Source organism: Juglans regia, chromosome 8 (assembly GCF_001411555.2).
Source record: "Juglans regia cultivar Chandler chromosome 8, Walnut 2.0, whole genome shotgun sequence".
Taxonomy (NCBI): Eukaryota; Viridiplantae; Streptophyta; class Magnoliopsida; order Fagales; family Juglandaceae; genus Juglans; species Juglans regia.
Window position 1 is genome coordinate 7,526,724 of NC_049908.1, and position 22,789 is coordinate 7,549,512.

Sequence of the window (22,789 nt, forward strand, 5' to 3'; positions counted from 1 at the left end):
AATCCACCCTCAAGATCATAAGGCCTCGTCTTCCTTGAGTGTGCCATAGAAGTCATCGAATCTCATTCCCTTTATATATATATATATATATATATATAAAATTATTTTCTCAGCATATATAGATGAATAAACTCATTAGGTACATGGGTCTTCCCAGTAAAAGCTTCATTTAAAACATCAATAATTTATTTTTGTGTGACACGATGGATTTCATGTTGTTGAATCTGATGGTTATACTTTATGGATCGATGAGAAAGTATAGTAGATGAGTTTGACGCTCGATCGATAAAAGAACAAAAAAATTAAACTGCCTCACACTCATCACAGCACAAATAACACAAATATTTAATGCAATTAATATTTTCATAGGTTGAATGAAAGGTCTTTTATTCTCAGAAACTCCGGCAAGTGAGGAGATCAGAACAGCAGGAAATGTACGTAGGGAAAGAGAAATACTTTCTGTGAGGCTGAAGCCCTCACAGATTCATTCAGCCTATGAAAATACAGATTCAGTCCGGGCCCCATGATCCTCTGTCGTGGAACAAATTATAAAGAATGAGGAGGTGAATGAACGCGATGCGCCCTTCTGTAACTGCGCCCACCAAAATAATAGGGCAAATTTCTAAAGAACCCACCCACTGAGCCAAGCTTTCTGGCCTCCGCAGGAAAAGCAAGCAGCACAATCACAAAGAGGACCATCAACAGCAACAATCTTTGATTCGCTACCCCCATCCTCATCTTCTTCGTTCCACGCACGCTCTTTCCTCTAGTCTTTTAGGGCTAGTTTGAATGCTGAGCCCTAGTCTGTTCGATCCTCTGCCTGCAGAGTCTCACTTTTCTACAACCCTTCAGTTTATAACAGGCCGTAGCCATTCCTAATTTAAGGAACCATATAAAATTTTTACTGGTTAAGCTGATGTTGTCCACAATTTTCATACTATTTTAGTTAAATGGTATATTCCTAGTTAGTTAACCAGCTTATGAATTGAAGAAAAAGCGGCAACACCTATTTCTCCTACTTCTATAGAAATTTTTTATCTGTAGTCAGTTAATTCCAACGAAATCACTATTTACAATTAAAATAAATTTATTTTGATTCGAAATAATTTTTTATCGCAATTAAATAGTCACAAAACCTCACTTTTCTTATAGTGTGGCAAAGCTGATCAATATGGCCCTATCATGCATGCATGGGAGATCACGCTCCCTCCAATTTGCCATACATAGGGATGAATATCAAGAAATATAGGCACTTCAATAGTTCCAAAATAGAGAAATGTTGTATGGAAGTCTTATACAATAAGATTCTTACACTATATATTTTCACGGTCTCATCAATATACGATTTGTCATTTTTATTTTTTTTATTTAAATATTAAAATAAAAATATAAAATAATAAATTATATATTAATTAACAGGAGGTGTTTGGTATATGATTTCATATAGAATTTATATATTGAAAAACTTGGCTCTAGAATAATATCTGAACTCGGCCTGTCTTGGCTGGCAATCTCTAGAGCTGCTTCCCCACACATCAAGATTTTGACCAATTGAGCTGCTTAGATACGTCTCCTAAATAACTCATGACAAAATATTAGAACGGAACACGTGTACTTTATTGGAAGGATCCAGTTTTAATAATAATAATTCCTTTCCCAACTTCAAAATCGGGGCCCAGTTCATGTAATTTTTCATAAGGAAAAAGCTAAAGTAGAATAGCTTCCCATAATTTTCCAAACACTTTTTTTTTTGTTTTTGTTTTTTATACTTTTAATTACGTATTTTTTAAATGATATTTTAATTTTTAAAAAAATATTTTAAAATATAAAAAGAATGCATGAAAAAAAACTATTTAGCCTTCGAAATGACATGGATAGGATCAATGCTAGAAGGATAGTGATAGACTTACTATTTATCTACTATCCATCTACTATTTGTAGTGTTTTTATTTTTTTATCATTTTATTTTAAGTATTTTTTTAACGGTCAGCATTAATGTGAAACTAACGGTCTTTGAGATCAAGTACTGTTTGGTAGGCAATATTTCGGTACAAAAATCATGCTTTGAATATCGAAAGATTTTATAAAATAAATTTATAAATTTGATGCGGATGCGATGTATTAAATTATAAAATTATTTTTATTATAAAATAAATATAATATATCATATAAAATATATCAGTTTATAAATTTATTTTTAATATATTATATAAAATATATCAATTTATAAATTTATTTTTAATATCATAATATTATCTTTATAAAACTATAATTACTAGTCCATTTCAGTGCATTATGGCTATTAATCATAAGGACCAGTAGTTAAGTGTCTCCGTCGTCTCAACTACAAAATTCTCGGCGTTTATTGACGTGTGATTGCGAACTACGAAAGAAATATAGTCTGGTGGTTGCAATAATTCGCAACTTTTATTGGATGTATTAATTTACATCAGATATAGTCCTTCGACTTTCGAGCATTGCACGGGACCCATACGTTTGGGCTTGAACTTATCCAATTTTATTTCTCATTTTTAAATGAGCTATTGGTAGAATATGTCATTGTAGGAGTACTAGAAGAACCATATTTTATAAAAGAGATAATATTTTATTCTAAATATTCATATACTCTATGTAACATTTTTCATAAAGCTTTGTATAAAAAAAATCAACAAAATGAAGCTTGTATCGATGATCCAATATAATTGTTATAGCCAACGACACATTGAATTCGGATCAATATTTCTCAAACTTAGCAAGTATTTTACAACACATTCTCTTCATGTAGTCATCTTCACCCTCAGAGTGTCTCTTTAATGTAAAATAAATCGAAAACACTGATGGAAAGTAGAGATTGGCTGTAGGGTATTTCATCCCAGAAAAATTACAGGTGTCTCTATAAAAAAACTCTTAATAAATCGTTAATCTTCTGTACTCTTTCCCACTCAGATATTGATGGACAATGCTTAAAATTGGAATCAGTCAACTCCAAATGAGTAAAGGCACGACGATAGAAAAGAACACTCTCAAGCATAAGATAAGTAGAATTCCATTTAGTGGGGACATCATGTCTCAACCCTTTCTTACTATCCAAAGACATTTGATTTGTTGAATCTATAAATTTTACTTTCCTTGTTTCTGATCATTTGACATATTTGATACTTTCACAAACTTTTTGGATAGCAACATCAATCTCTTTTAATCCATTTTGTACTATCAAATTCAGAATATGAGCACAACAACGAAGATGAAAGAACTCACCATCACAAAGAAGAGCTTTCTTAATGTTCAATTGAGTTTTTAACAACTCTACTGAAACATCATTAGAAAAAGCATTGTCTAAAGTCAATGAAAAAATCTTGTGTTGAATTCCCCACTCACATAGCAAATTATAAATTTTTTCAGACAAAAATATGCCATTATGTGGTGGTGGCATAAAAGAAAAGTTCAAAACCCTTTTCTGCAGAACTCAATTCTTATCCAGAAAATGTGTTGTAATGCACATATAACCATCAATGGTTATAGAAGTCCATAAGTCAGATGTTAGACTAATTCTACCAGGATAATCATTTAACATACATTTAATCTTTTTTTTTTCTCGATGATACATCTTAACCAAATCAGTCTTGGCAGTATTCCTAGAAATAATTGAAACATCTAGACGTAAATATTGTAATAAAGATCTCACCCCCGAATATTCAACAGACCAAAAAGGCAATTCATGCTTCACAATGGCAGCTACCAAAAGTTCTCTATATTGTTCAGTGTCAAATTTATGAGTGCTTACCGAAATATTTCCACTATTTTGTGATAAGATCATCTGACCAATATTTCGTGAACTTCTCCTAGGGCATGTCTCAATGTGATGCTTCATATTGCCGGTTCCGTATTTGCTTGCTACCATATAAATAACTCTACACATCTTGCACTTGACTCGTGGTTTGCCATCATTGATCTCAGAATCAGGAACCATTTCAAAAAAAGTCTACACGTTTGACCATTTCCTTCTTTTTGTTTTAACTTCCTCATTTTGAAAACTTTCTGAGTCAAACGGATCCAAATCAATCATCTCGTCATTTTCACTTGTTGCCGAACTCATCTGACAACAAACAACAAGAACAAATGTAAGAGTAATACATTATGGAAAATGCTAGAGCTCCCGCTGGAGCTCTAGTGTATTTTTTTATGTGTATTTTTTAATTCTTTTTTTTATGTAGATGTTTTTAATAATTTTAAATATTTTTAAAAAATAAAAAAATTTATAATATTATTAAATAATACTTGCTTAATCACGAAGTAAAATATAAAATATTTTTATATAATTTTTTATTTTACTTCGTGATTAAGGAAGTATTTTTTAATAATTTTTTTTTACTTCTTGATTAAGAAAGTGTTTTTAATAATATTCTAAATTTATTTTATTTTTTAAAAAATATTAAAAAATATTAAAAAAAATTATATAAAAAACAACTTAAAAAAAAACACATATAAAAATACACTACAGCCCCAGCGGGAGCCCCCAGCGGGGGCTGTAGCACGATCCAATACATTATATATAAGGTACTTTTAGCTCAATATGTAGCACATACCAAAGGAAAACACAAAGTGATGTTTATCAGTTTATGTTAACCCTCACAAAAGTGATAAGACAATACTATAACTAGAGTAGGATGATTCCATCCATCTTCATGGATCCAAATTTATTCTTGTTAGGGAGAATTCATTTTACGGAATTTATTAAATTTTCTCTTAAATTTTTAAGAATTTGGAAAAAAAATTATCATATCAACTAAATCTGACTATTCATACGGAATAAGAGCCAACATACATACACACTACACATGTTTATAAATAGGATAATACTGGTGCAAATATGTGATCCATTTGTAGAAAACTGTCATTAATTTCGTGGTGCAAATATGTGGAGAAATTTGAAGGAATCTGTAATTATTGGCAAGCTGGGCACGCATCTACAAATCATGCATAGTTGAATGTAAAACATACATAAATTATATATATATATATATATATATTGTTTAATTTGCTTGTGCTTTGGTGTTCTTGATCTAATCAGCAGGCATAGGCTAATTAATTAGGATCGTCCTATATTTCATCCTAGAATTTATATGTAATTTGAATGGATGAAAGATGTGATTGATCAGGTGAGTTCAAGTCTTCTCTCTTGATTAACAATATGGGAATGGTACTAGAAGGCGTCGGATCCAGAATATTATATGATTTATGTACGTCTAACAATCCCAATCTTTAACAACGTAATGGGACTATAATTTTCTGAACAATTTCTCTACATTAATTCACGAAGAGCAGATTAACAGATTTAATTCACGTTTACATTAACAGATTTAAACTACTGCTAGATAAGAGCAAGAAGAACACAAAACCCAATAAGAAAAAGCAGCCTCTTCAAATTATTGTCTTGTTGCCCATGACTAGTATAATGACGGAATCCATGGGTGTTTGGATGCCGAGAAAAAGTTGTTAAAATATAGAACAACTGTACAACACAGAAAAAATCTCGAAAATCAAATTTTCTTACCGCGGCGTGGGCGACGGAGTGCTGGCGACGGCAAGTGCGAATCCGTGGCTTAAATCTGTGTGGGCGACTCGGCATCACCGTGAAACTAGAGGGGGGCGGCATCATCGTGAGGCGTGAAGACTGAAGCACACTGGACTACTGGAGGCGACGCGACGTCACCGTGAAGAGGAGTGGAGTGGCGAGCCCGGAGGGTGGCGTGGTCGTCGCGAAGAGCCGAGGAGTTCGGAATCGAGTTTCTAAAGAAGAAACGAAGAAACATTGGAAACGCGGGGTGGGGGGGGTGCTGGTTAGAGTTAGGGTTTTTTTTTTTTTTTTTTTTATAGTTTTAGCCTTTAGGTTATAAGGGTAAAGAGTATAAGGGTAATTTTAAAATTTTAAACGGGTCATAACGGGTTGACCCGTTAGTGACCCGTTAAGCAATCGTGTCTTAACGGGTCAACCCGTTTTAACCTGAATCCGTTAAGGCTTAAATTCTAATCCGCTCTTATCGTGTCGTGTTCGTATTGGATTAACAGATCGTGTCACATATTGCCATTACTATGAGTAACATTCAAAACACTATGCTTATGAATAAATTTTATAAAAATAAATATATAAATTATTATGATTTTATATAACATAATAAGTTCAAATAATTTTATAATTTAATGTTAAAATATATTAATTTATAAATTAATTTTTATAAGTTTTTTTTTTCTAAAACATTTCTTCATTGTATAGAAAGTTTACATTGTTATAGAAATGAATAAATGAAGAGATGTAACCACCGTTCGGATTCAGAGATGAGATAAAATAAGTTAAAATATTTAATAAATAGTAATAAAATTTGTGAATTAAAATTTATGAATAATAATGAGATAATATCTCAATCAATATTTTGAATACCGTACTGATAACTATTTCAATTGACGTATTGAAACGAGATATTTCAATATCGTACCGTTTCAAAATAGTTTATATATGAATAAATTATATATATAAATTATATTTTAAAATAATAATTTATATATAAATAAATTATATATAGATATAAATTATAAATAATCTAATCTGAATTAAAAATAAAAAAATAAATTTATTATACTCTTCTCTGTACCGGCTATGATATAAAAACGATATATTTCGATTCAATCCAAACAGATCTAAATTTTATTTTTCAAATTCTAACGTTACTTTGCTTTTGGAGCGTGATTAATTGAGGAAAAGTCAAGTGGGTCAGAGGGCATAATGACACAGCTGCTTGGCTTGCACCTTCGTCAATACACAAGGCCTAAAGTGAGCCAGGCATAATTACAAGTTTATTTTTCTTTTTCTTTTACTTTCACTTTCTTTCTCTCTTTCCAGCTATGACACAGAATTAAATAAATATTGCTCAACTCACAAACAAAAAAAGGTAAAAAATAAACAAGTGCACAAACTATTTTTCTTTTTCTTTTTCTTATAAATTTATTTATCAAAACAAATATTAAATCAGAAATAACTTACACATAATAAGTACATGATATAAACTATAAAGCACACTTAGGTATTATAGACCCAAAATTAATATAATTAAAAAAACAAAAACAGAAAGCAAAAGAACCAACCCAGATCGTAAATCAACATAGTAACAAAGCGCACACACTACACAGGCCAGTGACAGTACTATCACACCATTTTAATTGAACACAACTCACTGAACTCAGTCCAGTTCTCTAATATTTGGCAGCAGATTCTTTATCCTTTTCTTCCTGAGTCTTGGGGTGGTGTCCAGGCAATTTCTCCTTGATCTTCTCCAAAAGGCCCTTCTTCTCCTTCCCCTCGCTGTCAGGACTAGGCACCTCTGCATACTCTGCCTGAGGAGGAGGAGGATGGACCTCTTCGGTCTTCTTCTGTGGAATTTTTTCCTTAATTTTACTGAGGAAACTGGGCTTCTTTTCATCAGGTTGGACTGGCTCTGCTGAATGATGAACAGGCGCTGCTGCTACTCCTTCATACCTCTCAATCGGGACCGAAGTGTCTTCGTACTTCTCTTCTTTTTTATCTCCTGTTAGCTTATCCTTCAGCCCCTTCTTTTCCTTCTTTTTCTTCTTCTTTTCTTCTCCTTCGCCTTCCTCCTCATCGCTAGACTGCAAAATTTTCAAGCGATAAAAATCATGTTCTAATATTAATTACAACTTACTTGGTTTAAACTTTACAGTTAATTTACGTATATATTCTGTCTATTCTGATTATACATGCAAAAGACAAAAAAGTAGATTTCATGTGCTAGACCATTGGTCGTTTCCAATATATGTACGTTTCTTATGATTCAAGTCGCTATTCATGAATGACCATGAAAAACGGATCACTCAGATCAAAATAAGAACAAAATTATTAATTATCAAAACAGATTTGTACTGATTCATACAACGACTGTTACTGATAAAGCAAAAAAATACAGATGGATACTTACAGAGCTAGAACTGCTCTTAGATCGGGGGAGTTTCTGATCCAAAAGGTCGTGTTTTTTCTCCTCCTCCAGCTTGTATTCTTCTTTCTCTACCTTTGGCTCAGGTACTTCAGACACTGCAACTTTCTCTTCAAACTGATCAGTACTAACGATCACCTCCTCCTGCGGCTTCTTCTCCTCTTTCTTCCCCAATAAATCTGCAAACAGCCCTCGGTCCGTGCTCTCCACAGCATCCTCTTTCCGATCATGATCGACCACAGCAGACTCGTACTCATGGCTACCCTTGTTGTGGTACTGCTCCTCCGCCATTCTCGATCAAATAAATCTTTTATGGAACAAGATACTCTGGTTCGCTGAAACTGAAAGGTTTTGTGAAGGTTTTTAGTGTTGCGACTATGGATTCTGTGTGGTAAGACACTGAGAGGAGACGGTTTATATAACCAATTTAAGACGCGGATCTGACGCGATCAAGCCAGCTAGTTCGTTGTCACAATAAAGAGGACTCAATCGGTGGCCAATCAATCGGTGTAACCGACGTGTCGTATTAACGTCGTGATTGTAAAACAGACATCTCGTACGCTCTGATTCAGACAACTGTCCCGTAGGTCGAGAGATCTGAGAAGGCATATAGTCTAAAGAATTAAAAGAAGAAATAAAGTAGAGAAAGGTGAGTGAGGGGAAGACACCCATGCACATACGAATCAATGGGGCCTATGACGTGTAAGAAAAATGTGGAAGGGTGTAGTTGTGGGACCCGATTTTGTCGGTCTAGGTGGGGGATAAATATGGAATGGTCGGCGCGGGCACCTACTTAAGTATGAGTGGTGACACGTGGCAATTAAAGGGAGAGGGGGGTGTATCAAGATTTACGACTGGTTCTGCGATCTGTACTTAGGTCTGCATGCGGGTAGAGGCATTGGGAGCTGCTGTTGGACAAGTGGTCGGTTTAGGTTGGCTGTTTCCTTTTGCGGCTATCATTCATATTTGGATTAAAAAAGTTAAAATTAAAAAATATTTTATATTTAAGGAAGCTTGGAACCAAATTACAAGAAATTTTGAAAATATCTGAAAATATCTATCATCCAAACAAGGCTGCATCCATTTCCTAGACAGGCTGTAACATTGATATTTTTCATTTGTTTTTGTTTTTTTAGCAAACGAGAGAGGGAATGGGAATGAGTATGTTTTAAGAATTTTTTTTCTCAAATTTGAATAGAGAACTTGAGAAGACTTTAGTGAGATATTTTGTTAGAGTAATGTTAGATATTATTTTGATGTGTACAAATCTCATAGACTTCTTTTAAAAAATAGTAAACAAGTTTTGAGCTCAAATAAAAATGATATTTTAAATATATACAGATTTAAGCGTTAAAATAAAATAATAAAAATGATAAATCACATATTAATTAGGTAGAGGTGTGTAGTGTAAAATTTTCACGTTGAATTTCACAATGAAAATATCTATATTTTTTTTTAATTGTGGTATCAATTTTTGTCAAATGAAGCACATGAGACGCATAAATTCTAAAACTTGTTTGTTATTGAGAACACACCAATATATTCCTTACAAATGGCCTTTCACAATTCACACTGCTTTCACGTCAAAAGGAAACGATGATTTTGATTTTGCTTGTGAACACAAGCAGAAGTGTCTGGCTCATTCCTTCCTTCCTTCCTTCCAAGACCGGAGGATGAGTTGTCCTGTGCGAGCAGCCTTCAAACCGAATAAATAAATCATAGCAAGGACGTTTGCTACTGGCCATTGTGTTGAGGCCTCAAGATTTCTTTCATGGGCTTCAGCCTCTACGAAAAAGAGCCCAGATATGGGTGAGTCCAAACGCATGGGTCAAGTTTTCATTGAGTTGCCCAAAACATTTGAGCCCATAATGGGATTAGCTCATAGATAGGTTTCTTCGGCGGAGAGCCAAATTGGATCAAAACATGGTCTATTTGTTATATCGGGCTATGTTCAAAGCCCGGGTGGGAAAGTGGCCTATTAGGCCAGGAAGATAACCTATACAGCGCTTTCAAATTTGTTGGGCCAAACCGTCATACACGAGGGAGAGCTCAGAAAAGGGGTGGAGCCGTGACGAATTGAACGTTGAGGTCCACTTCCGTCGCGTTCCATCGTTCAAATCGTCGTTGCCCGTTGCCCTGTCAACGACGACGACGATCTCTGAGCTCCAGAGAGACGAGGGAAAACATTTCACACAGGTAGACAGGAAGGGAGAGACCGAGAGAGAGAGAGAGAGAGAGAGCGCCATGATTACGCGATCGAATCTGGCGGAGCAGTTGAGAGAGTACCAGCTTCGATCCAAGCATGACTGGGCCTCTGTCTCCTTCTTCTCATCTACTTCTAATCTCCCTTCTTCTTCAAGGTATGCCAATTTACCTTATATATTTTTCTTTTTCAATAAGATGCGATTGTTCGCCGTTTAGGTTTATATCCTCACAATTAGGCACTTCTTTTACTTTTTTTGCCTCCTTTTCGGATCAGCGGGATTTGTAATTGTATGTGAAAACTATTTCCTTTATAGTTTTTACGTTTGGGATCAATTTTGAAAATTTCTCCTTACTGCACTTTTAATTCATAAAGTACTATCATCGGGGCTCCTGTCGAAGCTGGAAGACCTACCAAATAAAATCATCTGGTGTGTCGAATCATTTTAGAAAAGGGAGCCTTCAGGTTGTAACTTTGGGACTTTTTGTTACCGACCTTCTTTTTACTTTATCATGTAACATACACTTGGATTTACTCGAGGATATTTGTTGTGTATGTGCACGTGGTTTCATAAATTACCATACATATTACATCTGGTGGCGACTGTTAATCATTTGATCCGAGTTTTTTTCGTAGGAGCTTCATGTTTTTCCCTGGATAAACTATCCAGAGCTTCTTTTCAATGGATGATTATTAGGTAGTCTTGGAGTGTAAATGACATGTCTATTTGTTGCTTTTGATAGAATTCTGTTCTTTTTTCATAGGTAAAATAACATTTTATTGATAGAAGTATATAGGTGAAGCCCAAGTACACATGAATAGAGATTCTGTACTTGGTAACTTTTGCTAGTATTTTCTGTGGTTCTTAAATTTGGACCATCGAAGTTTTAGGAGTTGGCTGTAATCATTGTGCATTGACCAATACCTATAGGTTTGAATTACGAATGACCTAATACATAAGGCCGTGGTAGAGATGCCTAGCTTGTTTCCGACATCAGATTTACTACAGATTAATATATATTTTTTGTTAAGCACTTCCAAGAACTACAAAGCTCATTGTGCATTAACAAAAAATATATATTAATCCTGTGGTTAAAAAAAAAAACTCTCCTACAAGAACTACAAAGTTTGGAGGATGTTGAAGATGAGAATGAACGAAAAGGCCAAGTATTGTCCGAGTTAGAAAGGTTGATATTAATGGAAGAGATATCGTGGAGGCAAAAGTCAAGAGCTTTGTGGCTCAAGGAGGGGGATAGATGCACAAAATTCTTTCATCGAGTTGCAAACTCACACAGGAGGTTTAATGCCATAGAGTCCATGACAGTAGATGAAGGTATATCCTCAGATCAAGCCGTAATCAAAGATCATGTTGCTGTACATTTTGAACGATTGTTGACAGAACCCCATGAATGGAGGCCAAAAGTGGATGGTCTAGTTTTTGAGGCCATTGATCAAAACAGCATGACTTCATTGGAGAGACCATTTGAAGAGGAAGAGGTACGACTCGTCGTCAGAAAAATGAACAAGGATAAAGCGCTAGGTCCAGACAGCTTTACTATGGCATTTTTTCAAACTTGCTGGGAGGTGGTGGGAGGAGATGTCATGCAGGTGTTTCAGGAATTTTTCTCGTTTGGAAAATTTGAGAAAAGTTTAAATGCTACTTTTATTGCACTTGTCCCTAAAAAGGTAGGTGCCATAAAAGTGCAAGATTTCAGGCCGATTAGTCTTGTGGGCAGCATATACAAGATAATAGCCAAGGTACTAGCCAATAGGATGAGCATAGTAATGGATAAGATAATTTCTAAGTCTCAAAATGCCTTTGTGAGAGGTAGACAAATACTGGATTCTGTTCTTGTAGCCAATGAATGTCTAGATAGCAGGCTTAAGTCGGGGGTACCAGGTATTTTATGTAAGTTGGACATGGAGAAGGCCTATGACCAAGTCAATTGGGATTTTCTGTTTTATTTGTTAGGTAGATGTGGATTCGGGGAAAGATGGAAGGGGTGGATAATGCATTGTGTCGACGACTCGCTTTTCGGTTTTGGTAAAGGGTGACCCGGTGGGCTTCTTTAATAGTTCGCGAGGACTACAACAATGAGATCCACTTTCACCACTCTTATTTGTCCTCATGATGGAGACACTAAGTAGAATGGTGTCGGCGGCTGTAGAGGGGGGGTTTTCTCAGGTTTTTCAGTGGGGGCTTCTAACCATGGCTCCATCACTATTTCTCATCTTTTGTTTGCGGATGATACGCTGCTGTTTTGTGAGGATAATGCAGGACATATTCAATCTCTAAAAGCTATCTTACTTTGTTTTGAAGCGGTTTCCGGGTTAAATATCAATCTTGCTAAAACAGAGATGGTTGCAGTGGGTGCGGTGAGAAATATTAGTGGGTTGGCCAGCTTATTGGGATGTGTGGTCTCCTCGTTGCCGTTAAAGTATCTTGGTCTTCCGTTGGGTGCAAATTTTAAAGCCAAGACAATTTGGGAGGAGGTATTAGAGAAACTAGAGCGTAGGCTGGCCGGGTGGAAAATGTTATACTTATCAAAAGGGGGAAAGATCACACTTATCAAGAGCACGCTATCTAACCTTCCCACATACTTCTTGTCTTTATTTCCCCTCCCGGTAAGCATTGCATCCAGAATTGAGAAACTCCAATGTGACTTTTTGTGGAGTGGAATAGGGGATGAGTTTAAATTTCACTTAGTTGGATGGGATAAAGTATGTACTTCATTGAGCGCTGGTGGGTTGGGGGTTCGCAATGTTAGATTCTTAATAAGGCACTACTAGAAAAATGGTTGTGGCGTTATAATTATGAGAGGGAAACCTTATGGAAAGGGGTAATTGATGCAAAGTATGGGTGTGCAAGGGGGGATTGGTGTTCTAATGAGGGGAGGGGGGCTTATGGGGTTGGGTTGTGGAAGCACATAAGGCAAGGGTGGGGGACTTTCTCGAATAATAATACTAGGCTGTGTTTGGGGGAGGGCAGTAGAATCAGCTTTTGGAATGATGTATGGGTAGGAGATATGGCCTTCAAAAATGCTTATCCTAACATTTTCAGAATTGCAAGAGAAAAGGAAGCTACGGTGGCTGATGTGAGGGTGCTTAGACAAGGTTCACAGGAGTGGAACATTAATCTCACTAGGGAGGCACAAGATTGGGAAGTAAGTGAGCTGTTGAATTTTCTCAGTTTATTATATAACATCACTACTGCGGGTCCAGCTGACATGATGGAATGGAGGCCTTCCAAGAATGGGAAATTTTCGGTACACTCTTTTTATGACATTCTTACAGCTCAAGATAGGCTCTATTTTCCTTGGAAGAACATATGGAGGAGTAAAGCACCTCCTAAGGCTGCGTTCTTTGTTTGGACAGCAGCTTTAGGGAAGATACTAACCATGGACAACTTAAGAAGGCGTGGACTCATAATTATGGATTGGTGCTGTATGTGCAAAAATAGTGGAGAAACGGTAGATTATTTACTATTACATTGTGATTTTGCAAGAGACATATGGACTTACTTTTTCAACAAGTTGGGAGTCGCATGGGTAATGCCAGGAACAGTGGTGGAATTACTAGCTAGCTGGAGAGGGATAACAAGGACACCACAGATTGTAGCGGTGTGGAAGATGGCGCATTTGTATTTTCTGGTGTATTTGGAGTGAAAGGAATGGTAGATTCTTTGAGGATCATGAACGACTTGGAGGAGTTTCGGAGTTTTTTTTGAAAAACTTTATTTATGTGGGCCATTGCTTTAGAGTTAAATGGTCTCAGCTTCTATGATTTCCTTGTAACAATTTCTAGTTCTTAATTGGGTATCCTCATATGTATACCATACCTCCGGTATACTTGGGCTATGCCTATCTTTATCAATACAATTGCTTATTACCTATCAAAAAAAATTTTTTTGTTAATTTAATTTAAAGAAACATATATGAATAATTTTTGGGTAACATCTTGTACAAACATCAAGTTGGCCGTGTGGTGAAAATGGACATATCAATTCCTTTGTCTGAGGCTTGAAACTTACCTCCAGCATATTGAAATTTGAGAAGAACATTTTTAATTTAAGCTACCATAGAGAACTGACCTATCCTCTGACCAGTTCAACTCACAGTTGACAGGTTAAATGGTCCCATGGTTCTACTAGCCGGCCTGGTCTAGTTTTAAAACTTGGCTTGAATCAGTACAACCAACGAATTGAGCATAAAACTCCTAACCTTGAACTGCAAGATATTGAGTGCTTGTTTGGATGTTAGCAATTCTTGGTAGACACAACGTTTTGTAATTGTTTCTTATGGACCATTAATCATTTGGCCGCAACCATAGTGTATTGATCAGTGTGCAAGAGTACTGTTATTGGTGCTGTTGCACAGCGGCGCCCGTTTTTATCTTTGTACCTAGCATTTTCAACTAATGGGTTAATTTCTCACTAGTCTAAATTTTCTTGATATGTTAGTTTACTAGAAGAGTTTCATTTTTCTTTGGGTAATTCTAATTCATGGGTTCTTTAACTGCATTTTCTTTTTCAGTTATGCTGCAGATTGGTTTTCGTAGGATGACTTCTGATGGTGTTTTTGCCCATTTTTCTTGTTTATCTGGATGCAGGGTGGATGTTGTGATCTTTGTAATATGGGAACTGGTTATTCTAGCTTTGCTGGTTTTTTCTGCAGTCTCTCTATACTTTAGGCATATGCGACTAGCTTTCACTCTAGTATGCATCACGATGCTATTCCTATTATGTATGAAAATTACAAAGCAAGTGAGATTGGCCAGGAAAAAGAAGCGAAGGATGCTTCTTCCACTATCAATGTGAAACAATATATGCAGTTGCAATCTTTCTTTCTTTTTGTTTATTTGTTTTTAAAGTAACCCAACTTTGTTGTGTTATATATATGTTATTGGCCATTGCAATTGGTCCAGCGTTTTTGGACAATCTATTGCACCTAAAGAAGGTTGATAGAGAATATAATGATGTGCTTGCTTCAAGAAAAGCTGATCAAACTGGTACGGTTGCGAGATAGAAAATTGGGGGTTTTATGATTGAATTGAGGGGTTATAGATGTAGTTGTGTTAGACAATTAAAGTTGTTTTCTGTGAGTGATTATTATCATATGCAAATACTTGACTGTAGTCATGGCTATTCGCCGTAGTTGTCACTGACTGGAGAAAATATTTCTTATGCTTTCTTCTCATTACCATTCATTGGGGCTTGAAAAAGTGGATCTCTATTCCTATGGTCACTATAACCCAAATTGCTCCAGTGACAACCAAGACGCTGAGAATCATTCCCAAGACTCCCAACCCCCAATTGATGTACCAAATCCCACTGTATTTTTGTGGTTTCTTGATCAGTATCCACATGAAGCATGGATATGCCAAGGTGATGGGTAGCGCTATCCCTCCAATCAATCCTGCCAAGCTTGGCAAGAATGGCAGTGCCACTGTTATGAAAAATGCAAGGCAACCAAAGGCGGCTCGGAACCCCACTCGCAACCACCATGGACAGGGTTTGTTCACTTTGCTGGTGTATCTCAACTCCAGATTGTCAAACACTGGCATTGCATATATTTGAAATGAGCTCAGACAGTTGCCCACCACAAGCAAGCTCGTTAATCCTAGGAGCCATTTTGATGTGTCGTCCGCGTGATATTTGGACAAAGCACTGAGCATCCCTCCATTAGGTATCTGGCAACAAAGCAGAAACCGTTGATTGTGTTTGCTGTAAAGAGGAATTATTAATTCACTAATCTAACTGTTACAAGAATGTTCCGAGTACTAAAATGAAGTGCTTACCAAATTCCCATAAGCCCAATAGCCTCCAATTGCAATGGGAAACAAACACATTGCAATAATTACATATGCAAACTTCACTCCTTTCCACATTGGTACTCTCGATGGGCGCTTTGCGCTTGAAGGCATGGTCCCCTGCAATGATTCCAAGATTAACCTAAAAGGTTAGATACATCTCTTTCTCATTTGAAATAATCATTTCACAAGATATATTTGGAAATTTACCTGTATTTCAAGGACGAGATTGTGGCCTCTGAAAGCGAAAGCTATTATCCCAAGTGCATTGAAAATGTCGAAAACCCTTTCTGCATGAGATTTTGCATGGGGTACTGGGTCATACGAGATGCCCATGGGTCTACTTTTGCTTATAGAGACAATCCATATTAGCATGCTATAGCTTATGGCAGTGATGGCTCCGATCAGGGAAACTCCGGCAATAGAATTTAGGTTAGGAAGCTGAGCCAGAACAGTAGCGCAACAAGTGAAAACCACGTACCACTCTATTGTCGTTAATGGATTGACATTGCATGTGGCCGCACAGATGATCTGGAATAGGACTTTCATGGTCCCACCTCCTATCATGATTAGGGTCACACATGTCCCACCTGATAGATACATAGTTGGAAACAGTGCAAGCAGTTTTCCTAGCTTCTCACCTGTTATATATACATGATAATGGCTCTCTTAAATTTAGATTGTGAACAGTACCAATATTGAAAATTAGGTTTAGATTCGAGAAAAGAAATGCCTCCAATTCTGTATATAGTTTAAACTCCTCCGATCTATTTTTTTTTTAAGTTCTATTCACATTTCACACTCAGGTAGGAATTAGTCAATTACAATAATTTTGGGAATTATCAACTTTCCCGGGGTTTCAAACCTTTTAACGTCTAAACAGTAAATAGTAAGAAAAAGTTCAGACAAGAAAGAAAGCAACCTTGTAACAAAAAGACGAGGATAGACCAAAACACGTTTCGGAAAAATAATAATGTTAATTTCTTTGTAAGTTCATTTCTGCTTTCAACGTGAATGCCACTTATGTGTTGATTTGTTTGATATGGATGGTCATGCTTCTATCACGTACAACACATTTCAGCAAAATAATTGACTATCCACAGAGTTGCTCGACTATCCGCAAGTTATTAAAATATAATAATGGCATACGGGAATTTTTTTTTAACTTTTTAGAAAGATTGTACTATGATCGTATTCTCACTGTACTTTACATATAATTTTTTAATTATGTAAATTTTTCTTTTATTAAATAAAAAATTTTATTTATCATCCTCAGAAATCATATACCATAATTTTTTTTCCTCTTATAAAATATATGGTATATAAATTATAAGTAAAATAATTCGATTAGTTTAAGAAAAATAAAACTAAAAAAACAAAACAGAAATGCTATTGTCACCAAGAGCTGGGTTCTAATTGGATCTCGACAATTTTTTTTTAATTTAGTGATTAAAAGAATATTTTTTAATGATATAATAAATTTGTTTTTAAAAAAAATGTTTAAAAGAATAAAATAAATAAATAAATAAACCTTTTTATTCTTGTCGGAAGCCGTCTTGTGCTACATCCTCGGTGGATGTAACATGACCCAAAATAATAATAATAATAATAATAATATGGTGCGTGGTGCGTGGGGATAATGAGTAGCAATGTTTTACTAAATACGTGGTGTATAAATGATGAGTAGAAGAACTCAATCAATTTAATTAGAATAAAATAATAATAATAATAATAATAATAAAAAAGTGTGATATATAGTGTGTGAGGATGATGAGTAATAAACCTTTTTTTTTTTAATAACTCTTTATATAATTATACACACTTAATTATATATATTCTCTTTTTTTTTTTTATAAGAAAGAGTAGACAGGATATGTTTTTGCACTCTTTTGAGAGTCGAACTCAAGACCTCCCGCTTACTAAACGGGTGCTCATTTTATATATTCTCAGTGTGTGTGTGTATATATTAATTCGAAAATTACGTGTATATATATATATATATATATATATAAACTTGCAAATTTTCTGTTTATTACAAGAATATCTTTAATTTTCTCTCCTGATTATATATCTTTAAGTTTTTCAACTCATAATCTCTAATCTTATATCAATGTACGTTACAGTTCTAAAGTACTCATTTAATTTTATCGAAATTGCTTGAAAGCCAGTACTCATGTTCAGTCTACAGGTATAGTACTATATATGTATAAGATGATGATGATCATATATATGCGTACGTACCAAAAGCTACCATGGAAAGGCGGAGATATCTACTATAACGTGTCCCAGATTCCGATTCATGCAACTGAATTAGTAACCACAGAGTGTACATCTGCCAGACAAAAGCCAGGGAAAGACACAGAATTCCCCATGTCCTGAAACAGGTAATTAAAACCCAATTCATGCATCAGACGTTGATCAACCCTTAAACTCAAGCTTTAATTTCATGCATGCATGCAATACAAAAACTTAAATTTTCATATCCCTCAATAATAGATCTAATTAATTGGCTTATAGGAGATGATGATCAGTACTTATAATCACATAATTTATATAATTTATTCTAACTTACATGTACGTATAGGCAATCTTAAGCATTTAACCCTTGACAAAAAGAGACGAAATTTACCAGCCGAGGGAAGTGAAAGCTAGGGGAAGAACAAGGGCTTGAATCCCGATGCCCGAACACAGCGTATGAAATGCAGAGTAGTAAGCGTTACCGTTCCTCGACTCTGTGATGGGAAGCCAAGCATCCTGTGGATCAAGCTTGGTAAAGTGGCCAACTTCTTCCAAGTAGCCGTGCATGCTTATAATGGCTTTTTTCATGGGGCTGGCTATTGGAGTACTCATAAAACGGGAAGCAAATGGGCTTTTAGGGGTCTTAGAGGCTAAATCCAAAAGTGGAGACCGAGACATTGAAGGGCAATGAAGTTGAAGGGGTGGGGCTGAGATGGCCGGAGTCTCTGCCTCTTCCGGCCTCTTTGTTGTCACCGGACCGATCATGTTCACTTCCACCACCTCACTTATACCCATCACTGACAAAGACATGTACAATCTCTCTATCTCCCTCTCTCTCTCAGACAGTGAACTAATTAGAAAATCTTCTGAGAGTTTTGATGTGCAGGAATGAGCGGATATCTAGATGTATTTATATAGGAATTTTATTGTTTTGATGTTCAATAAAAGAGCAATGCTAGATACAGTCCCCATTTGGAGACTGCAATACAAGTCTAGGCAATTTTATCTTTAAATTTTTTAAAATTACAAAACTATCCCTTCTGAAATGATGTTTTTTCTTATTTAATAAAGGGCCTGCACATACAGTCTCCAAGTAGAGACTACAAATAGAATTTCTCATAAATATATGCGCACCTATATATATAGAAGTGTTTAAGGAAGACATTGATGTGGATGCTGAGTAAGTAGGTCAAGGTGGAGCATTATATCGAGTCCCTGCTGTGCACTTGCTCTAATGCACTGTCTAATACATTACGTGGGAAAGGAATGAGGGAGGAAATAAAGCAGGTCCTTGACCGTGCTTTTGTCTGCAATAAAGATGGCACAACCAATTGGCGTTCAGAAACTTTTCAAGCTTGTCTATCTGGTTTGGAATTGGATGCATCGGCCTGCATGCACGGCTCTAATGTAAAGTAGATGATCAGTTTGTGGGTTTAAATATATATAAGAGCTCATACATGCAGATTTATCCATGATCCACAATTCCTTCCAGGCCAAGAGTACTCGACATGTCATAAATATATATATATATATATATATATATATTTATATATATCGTTTATAATTTCATTATGATCCACCGTTATCAGTAACAGTAAGACGACCAGCAGCTTTAAGCTTTATTGTAGCGAAGCTGCATAAATATGCAGCTTATACGTGGATATAACACATGATGAGCTTGCCATGCAAAGCAATCATATAATTAATCTATATATATAACTCATGTACGTATATAGATATACACACACACACACACTCCACTTCCTCATGTGTAAGAGAATTTAACTATACAGAGTACTATGAATTATGGATGGGGCCAACTCTCCGGAGGGTGCTCCACGAGTACTTTAATTATAAACAAATGATCAGCACGAGCGCCAGTTCTATGTATTGCGAATGCGAGCTCACATTGCACCTTCTAGGATATTAATTCATTTCTAAGGAGAAATTAAAAGCACGTTTTGAATCGATAAAAAGGAGTAAAGAGAAGTGAAAAGCAAGTTTTAAAATAGTCAATTAGGGGCTGCGGGTGACCTTCCGAGAGAGAGAGAGAGAGATGAATTTGAAGGAAATTATATAGCTAGGTTATCTATTTAGCTTTAATGATTTACCGATTAAACAACAAACTTCTCTCATTTATCCTCTTCCATAATCATAAAGTCATTATAATATGATATCACGATCCTATATTTAACCATTTGTATTATTTGTGGGCATATTCTAATCAATATCATGTAACTAAACAATGAGACGGAAAGCACCATCCATTAGTAGACATTCAGGTTAGCTTTGAATGGTAAGTTGAGATGAAATGAAATGAAATAATTTGATAATTTGTGAAAATTATAATGATGAGATATGAGATGAGATGAGGTAGATTGAAATTAAATCTCAATCCAAATTGAGCCTCAAACAAAAGACATAGATCATAACCATTAAATCTTTCTAATCATCATTCCATGATTTCCTGTCCGTCCACTTAATTATGTTTCAAGCAATACTGATATACAATTATAAAGAGATTTTATAAAAATAAATTTATAAATTAATACACTTTATATAATTTATTAAATTTATTTTAAAATAAAATAATTTTACAATTTGACGTAGTACTATAACGTAATACCAAGCCACGCCACCTTCGTAGTTTTTTCCAGCTCTCTAATGACCTAGAGTCCTCCAATTAAAACTTCCTGATGATATATGTTACATATTTTTCTCTTCTACTTTTTTATCCTTTCACTTTATAGATTCTAATTGCTTTTGTTTGAATAATTTCCTCTTTCAATTTTTACCCCCGCCAGATTGTCCAGTTCATAGCTAGTGACGTGAAACTTTAATTTCAGTAGGGACTCATGAAGCAAAAGATTCTATTGTTTGGGGTATGCAGCTTCAGTACTACTCTTCACTATTGACACGTATATCATATGAAGTCATCGATCGATTAACTAATTACGTGGCGTGCAGCTATTTGGTCACTTTCCATGAAGGTGGTTGTTCTTTCGCATTTGTGGTGCTTGTACATGCATGAAAGCGGGACCCGCGGTTTGTCCTTTTTTAATGGTTTCCATTGTGAAAGTTGCTCTGGAGTTTCTTACTTTTTCTTTCTTTTGTTTTTTTTTTTTGCCCTTTATTTCAATGGCATAATTTTGTTAGTCAGTATAGTGTCCCTACACTCATAAAGATAAAAGAAATTTATCAATAATAGTGAATGTTTTATAGATTGAAAAAATGGAGAGAGAAAATTAAATAAAAATATTATAAAGTTAAAATAGGATTAGAATATAATTTTTTAATATTATTTTTGTTTTTAAATTATAAAAAAGTTGAATTATTTTTTATATTTTATTTGAAAGTATGAGAAAGTTGTAATAATTAAATAATGATTATATGAAAAAAAGTTAAAGATTTGAAATTAAAAAATATTTATGTTTATGATGTTTAAATATTGAGAAGAGATAAGATAATATTAGACTATCTTACAATCCCAACGGGAACTAATGCCTGGGTTCCCAAACCTTTCCATGATGATTGATTTGGGCCGGAATGGGCTTCCTACTTGAACCCACACGCAATCTATGACCCTATTTTTCTTTTCTTAAATTATAAGTGTGGAAACGACCTGCTATTTTTATTTGAACTTTTTAATGAAATAATATTTTATTTTAGAAAAAAGAGAAAAAAAAATTGCAAAAAAATTATTTTTAAATTAAAAAATAGTTTATATTTGAGTATTTTTAAAATATATATATAAATTTTTTTGATAATTTTATGTTTCATCTATGTGTCCAAACGTTTCTTAATAGCACGTTATATGAGTTGTATTATTATTTCCTTGTGGCCGTAAGCCCAATATATATCCTCCGAAACAATTAGCACTATTTCTCAGTCGAAGGCATGCATGGTTGACTGCAATACTAAAATAATTATCTGATCATGTCATCTACACTACTTAACCTTCTCCAACTTGATAAATGTTTTTATCTTTTTGGTAAACAATATTATCTTTTCTTTTCGATTGTAAATTCTAATTAGGTTATTCTCATGTATAATCTCTGTGTACTTAGACTTTGCTTATTTCTATGCATACAATTTCTTAATTACCTATAAAAAAAATTATTTGTGTTTTTTTAGAAGTCAAGATTGAAACTTTGGAGTGATTCTTTATGTGGTGGAAATCGAAGGGGTCCGGGGGACCTTTTAGGCTTGAGTAGTACTATATGTACTTATAATTTTACTTACAATACTCATTTTGTTAGTTTTCTTTTGAAATTTTAAAATTTCATGATTTTCAGTATATCAATAATTAATATGTGGAGAATTAATTTTTTTGTAAGTTTTTCTTAAATACATTTAGTATTTTCCTAATTTTTAACCCCTAAATGCTAACAATATTTCTAATTAATGAATTTATGTTCTTTTGTCGGAAGGGGCCATTCGATACAAAATAAAGAAAATAAAAAAGGAAGACAACAAAAAGAAACTACTTTAATGGTTGATAATGGCCATTATTATCCTAAAAACATGGATGTTTTTT

The 22,789-nt window shown here is 34.8% G+C and overlaps 3 protein-coding genes across 3 annotated transcripts; 1 reads left to right on the forward strand and 2 right to left on the reverse strand.

Moving 5' to 3' along the window:
- Positions 1-6,950: 6,950 nt before the first annotated feature.
- Positions 6,951-8,607, reverse strand: LOC109004283 (phosphoprotein ECPP44-like). The gene is made up of 2 exons (XM_018982793.2): positions 7,989-8,607; positions 6,951-7,662 (listed from the first exon to the last, which is right to left on the reverse strand). The coding sequence occupies exons 1-2, from the start codon at positions 8,292-8,294 to the stop codon at positions 7,249-7,251; spliced, it is 720 nt and encodes a 239-aa protein (XP_018838338.1). The 5' UTR covers positions 8,295-8,607; the 3' UTR covers positions 6,951-7,248.
- Positions 8,608-10,021: 1,414 nt separating this feature from the next.
- Positions 10,022-15,133, forward strand: LOC109004286. Its single transcript, XM_018982795.2, has 2 exons — positions 10,022-10,363; positions 14,815-15,133. The coding sequence occupies exons 1-2, from the start codon at positions 10,248-10,250 to the stop codon at positions 15,020-15,022; spliced, it is 324 nt and encodes a 107-aa protein (XP_018838340.1). The 5' UTR covers positions 10,022-10,247; the 3' UTR covers positions 15,023-15,133.
- A 146-nt stretch (positions 15,134-15,279) lies between these two features.
- LOC109015900 (lysine histidine transporter-like 8) lies at positions 15,280-19,128 on the reverse strand. The gene is made up of 5 exons (XM_018998349.2): positions 18,644-19,128; positions 18,256-18,389; positions 16,225-16,655; positions 16,003-16,134; positions 15,280-15,894 (listed from the first exon to the last, which is right to left on the reverse strand). Exons 1-5 carry the CDS (start codon positions 19,060-19,062, stop codon positions 15,409-15,411), a joined length of 1,602 nt encoding a protein of 533 aa, XP_018853894.2. The 5' UTR covers positions 19,063-19,128; the 3' UTR covers positions 15,280-15,408.
- Between the last annotated feature and the right edge of the window lie 3,661 nt (positions 19,129-22,789).

What these genes read in the sequence shown, in the direction of transcription:
- LOC109015900 (XM_018998349.2), bottom strand. Translation starts at nt 19,062, where the DNA reads ATGTCTTTGTCAGTGATGGGTATAAGTGAGGTGGTGGAAGTGAACATG. An exon ending in GCTTTCACTTCCCTCGGCTG is followed by an intron (nt 18,390 to 18,643) that starts GTAAATTTCGTC and finishes TACCTGTTTCAG; the next exon opens with GACATGGGGAATTCTGTGTC. An exon ending in ATTGGGCTTATGGGAATTTG is followed by an intron (nt 15,895 to 16,002) that starts GTAAGCACTTCA and finishes CTTTGTTGCCAG; the next exon opens with ATACCTAATGGAGGGATGCT.
- LOC109004286 (XM_018982795.2), top strand. Translation starts at nt 10,248, where the DNA reads ATGATTACGCGATCGAATCTGGCGGAGCAGTTGAGAGAGTACCAGCTT. An exon ending in AATCTCCCTTCTTCTTCAAG is followed by an intron (nt 10,364 to 14,814) that starts GTATGCCAATTT and finishes ATCTGGATGCAG; the next exon opens with GGTGGATGTTGTGATCTTTG.
- LOC109004283 (XM_018982793.2), bottom strand. Translation starts at nt 8,294, where the DNA reads ATGGCGGAGGAGCAGTACCACAACAAGGGTAGCCATGAGTACGAGTCT. An exon ending in CTAAGAGCAGTTCTAGCTCT is followed by an intron (nt 7,663 to 7,988) that starts GTAAGTATCCAT and finishes AAAATTTTGCAG; the next exon opens with TCTAGCGATGAGGAGGAAGG.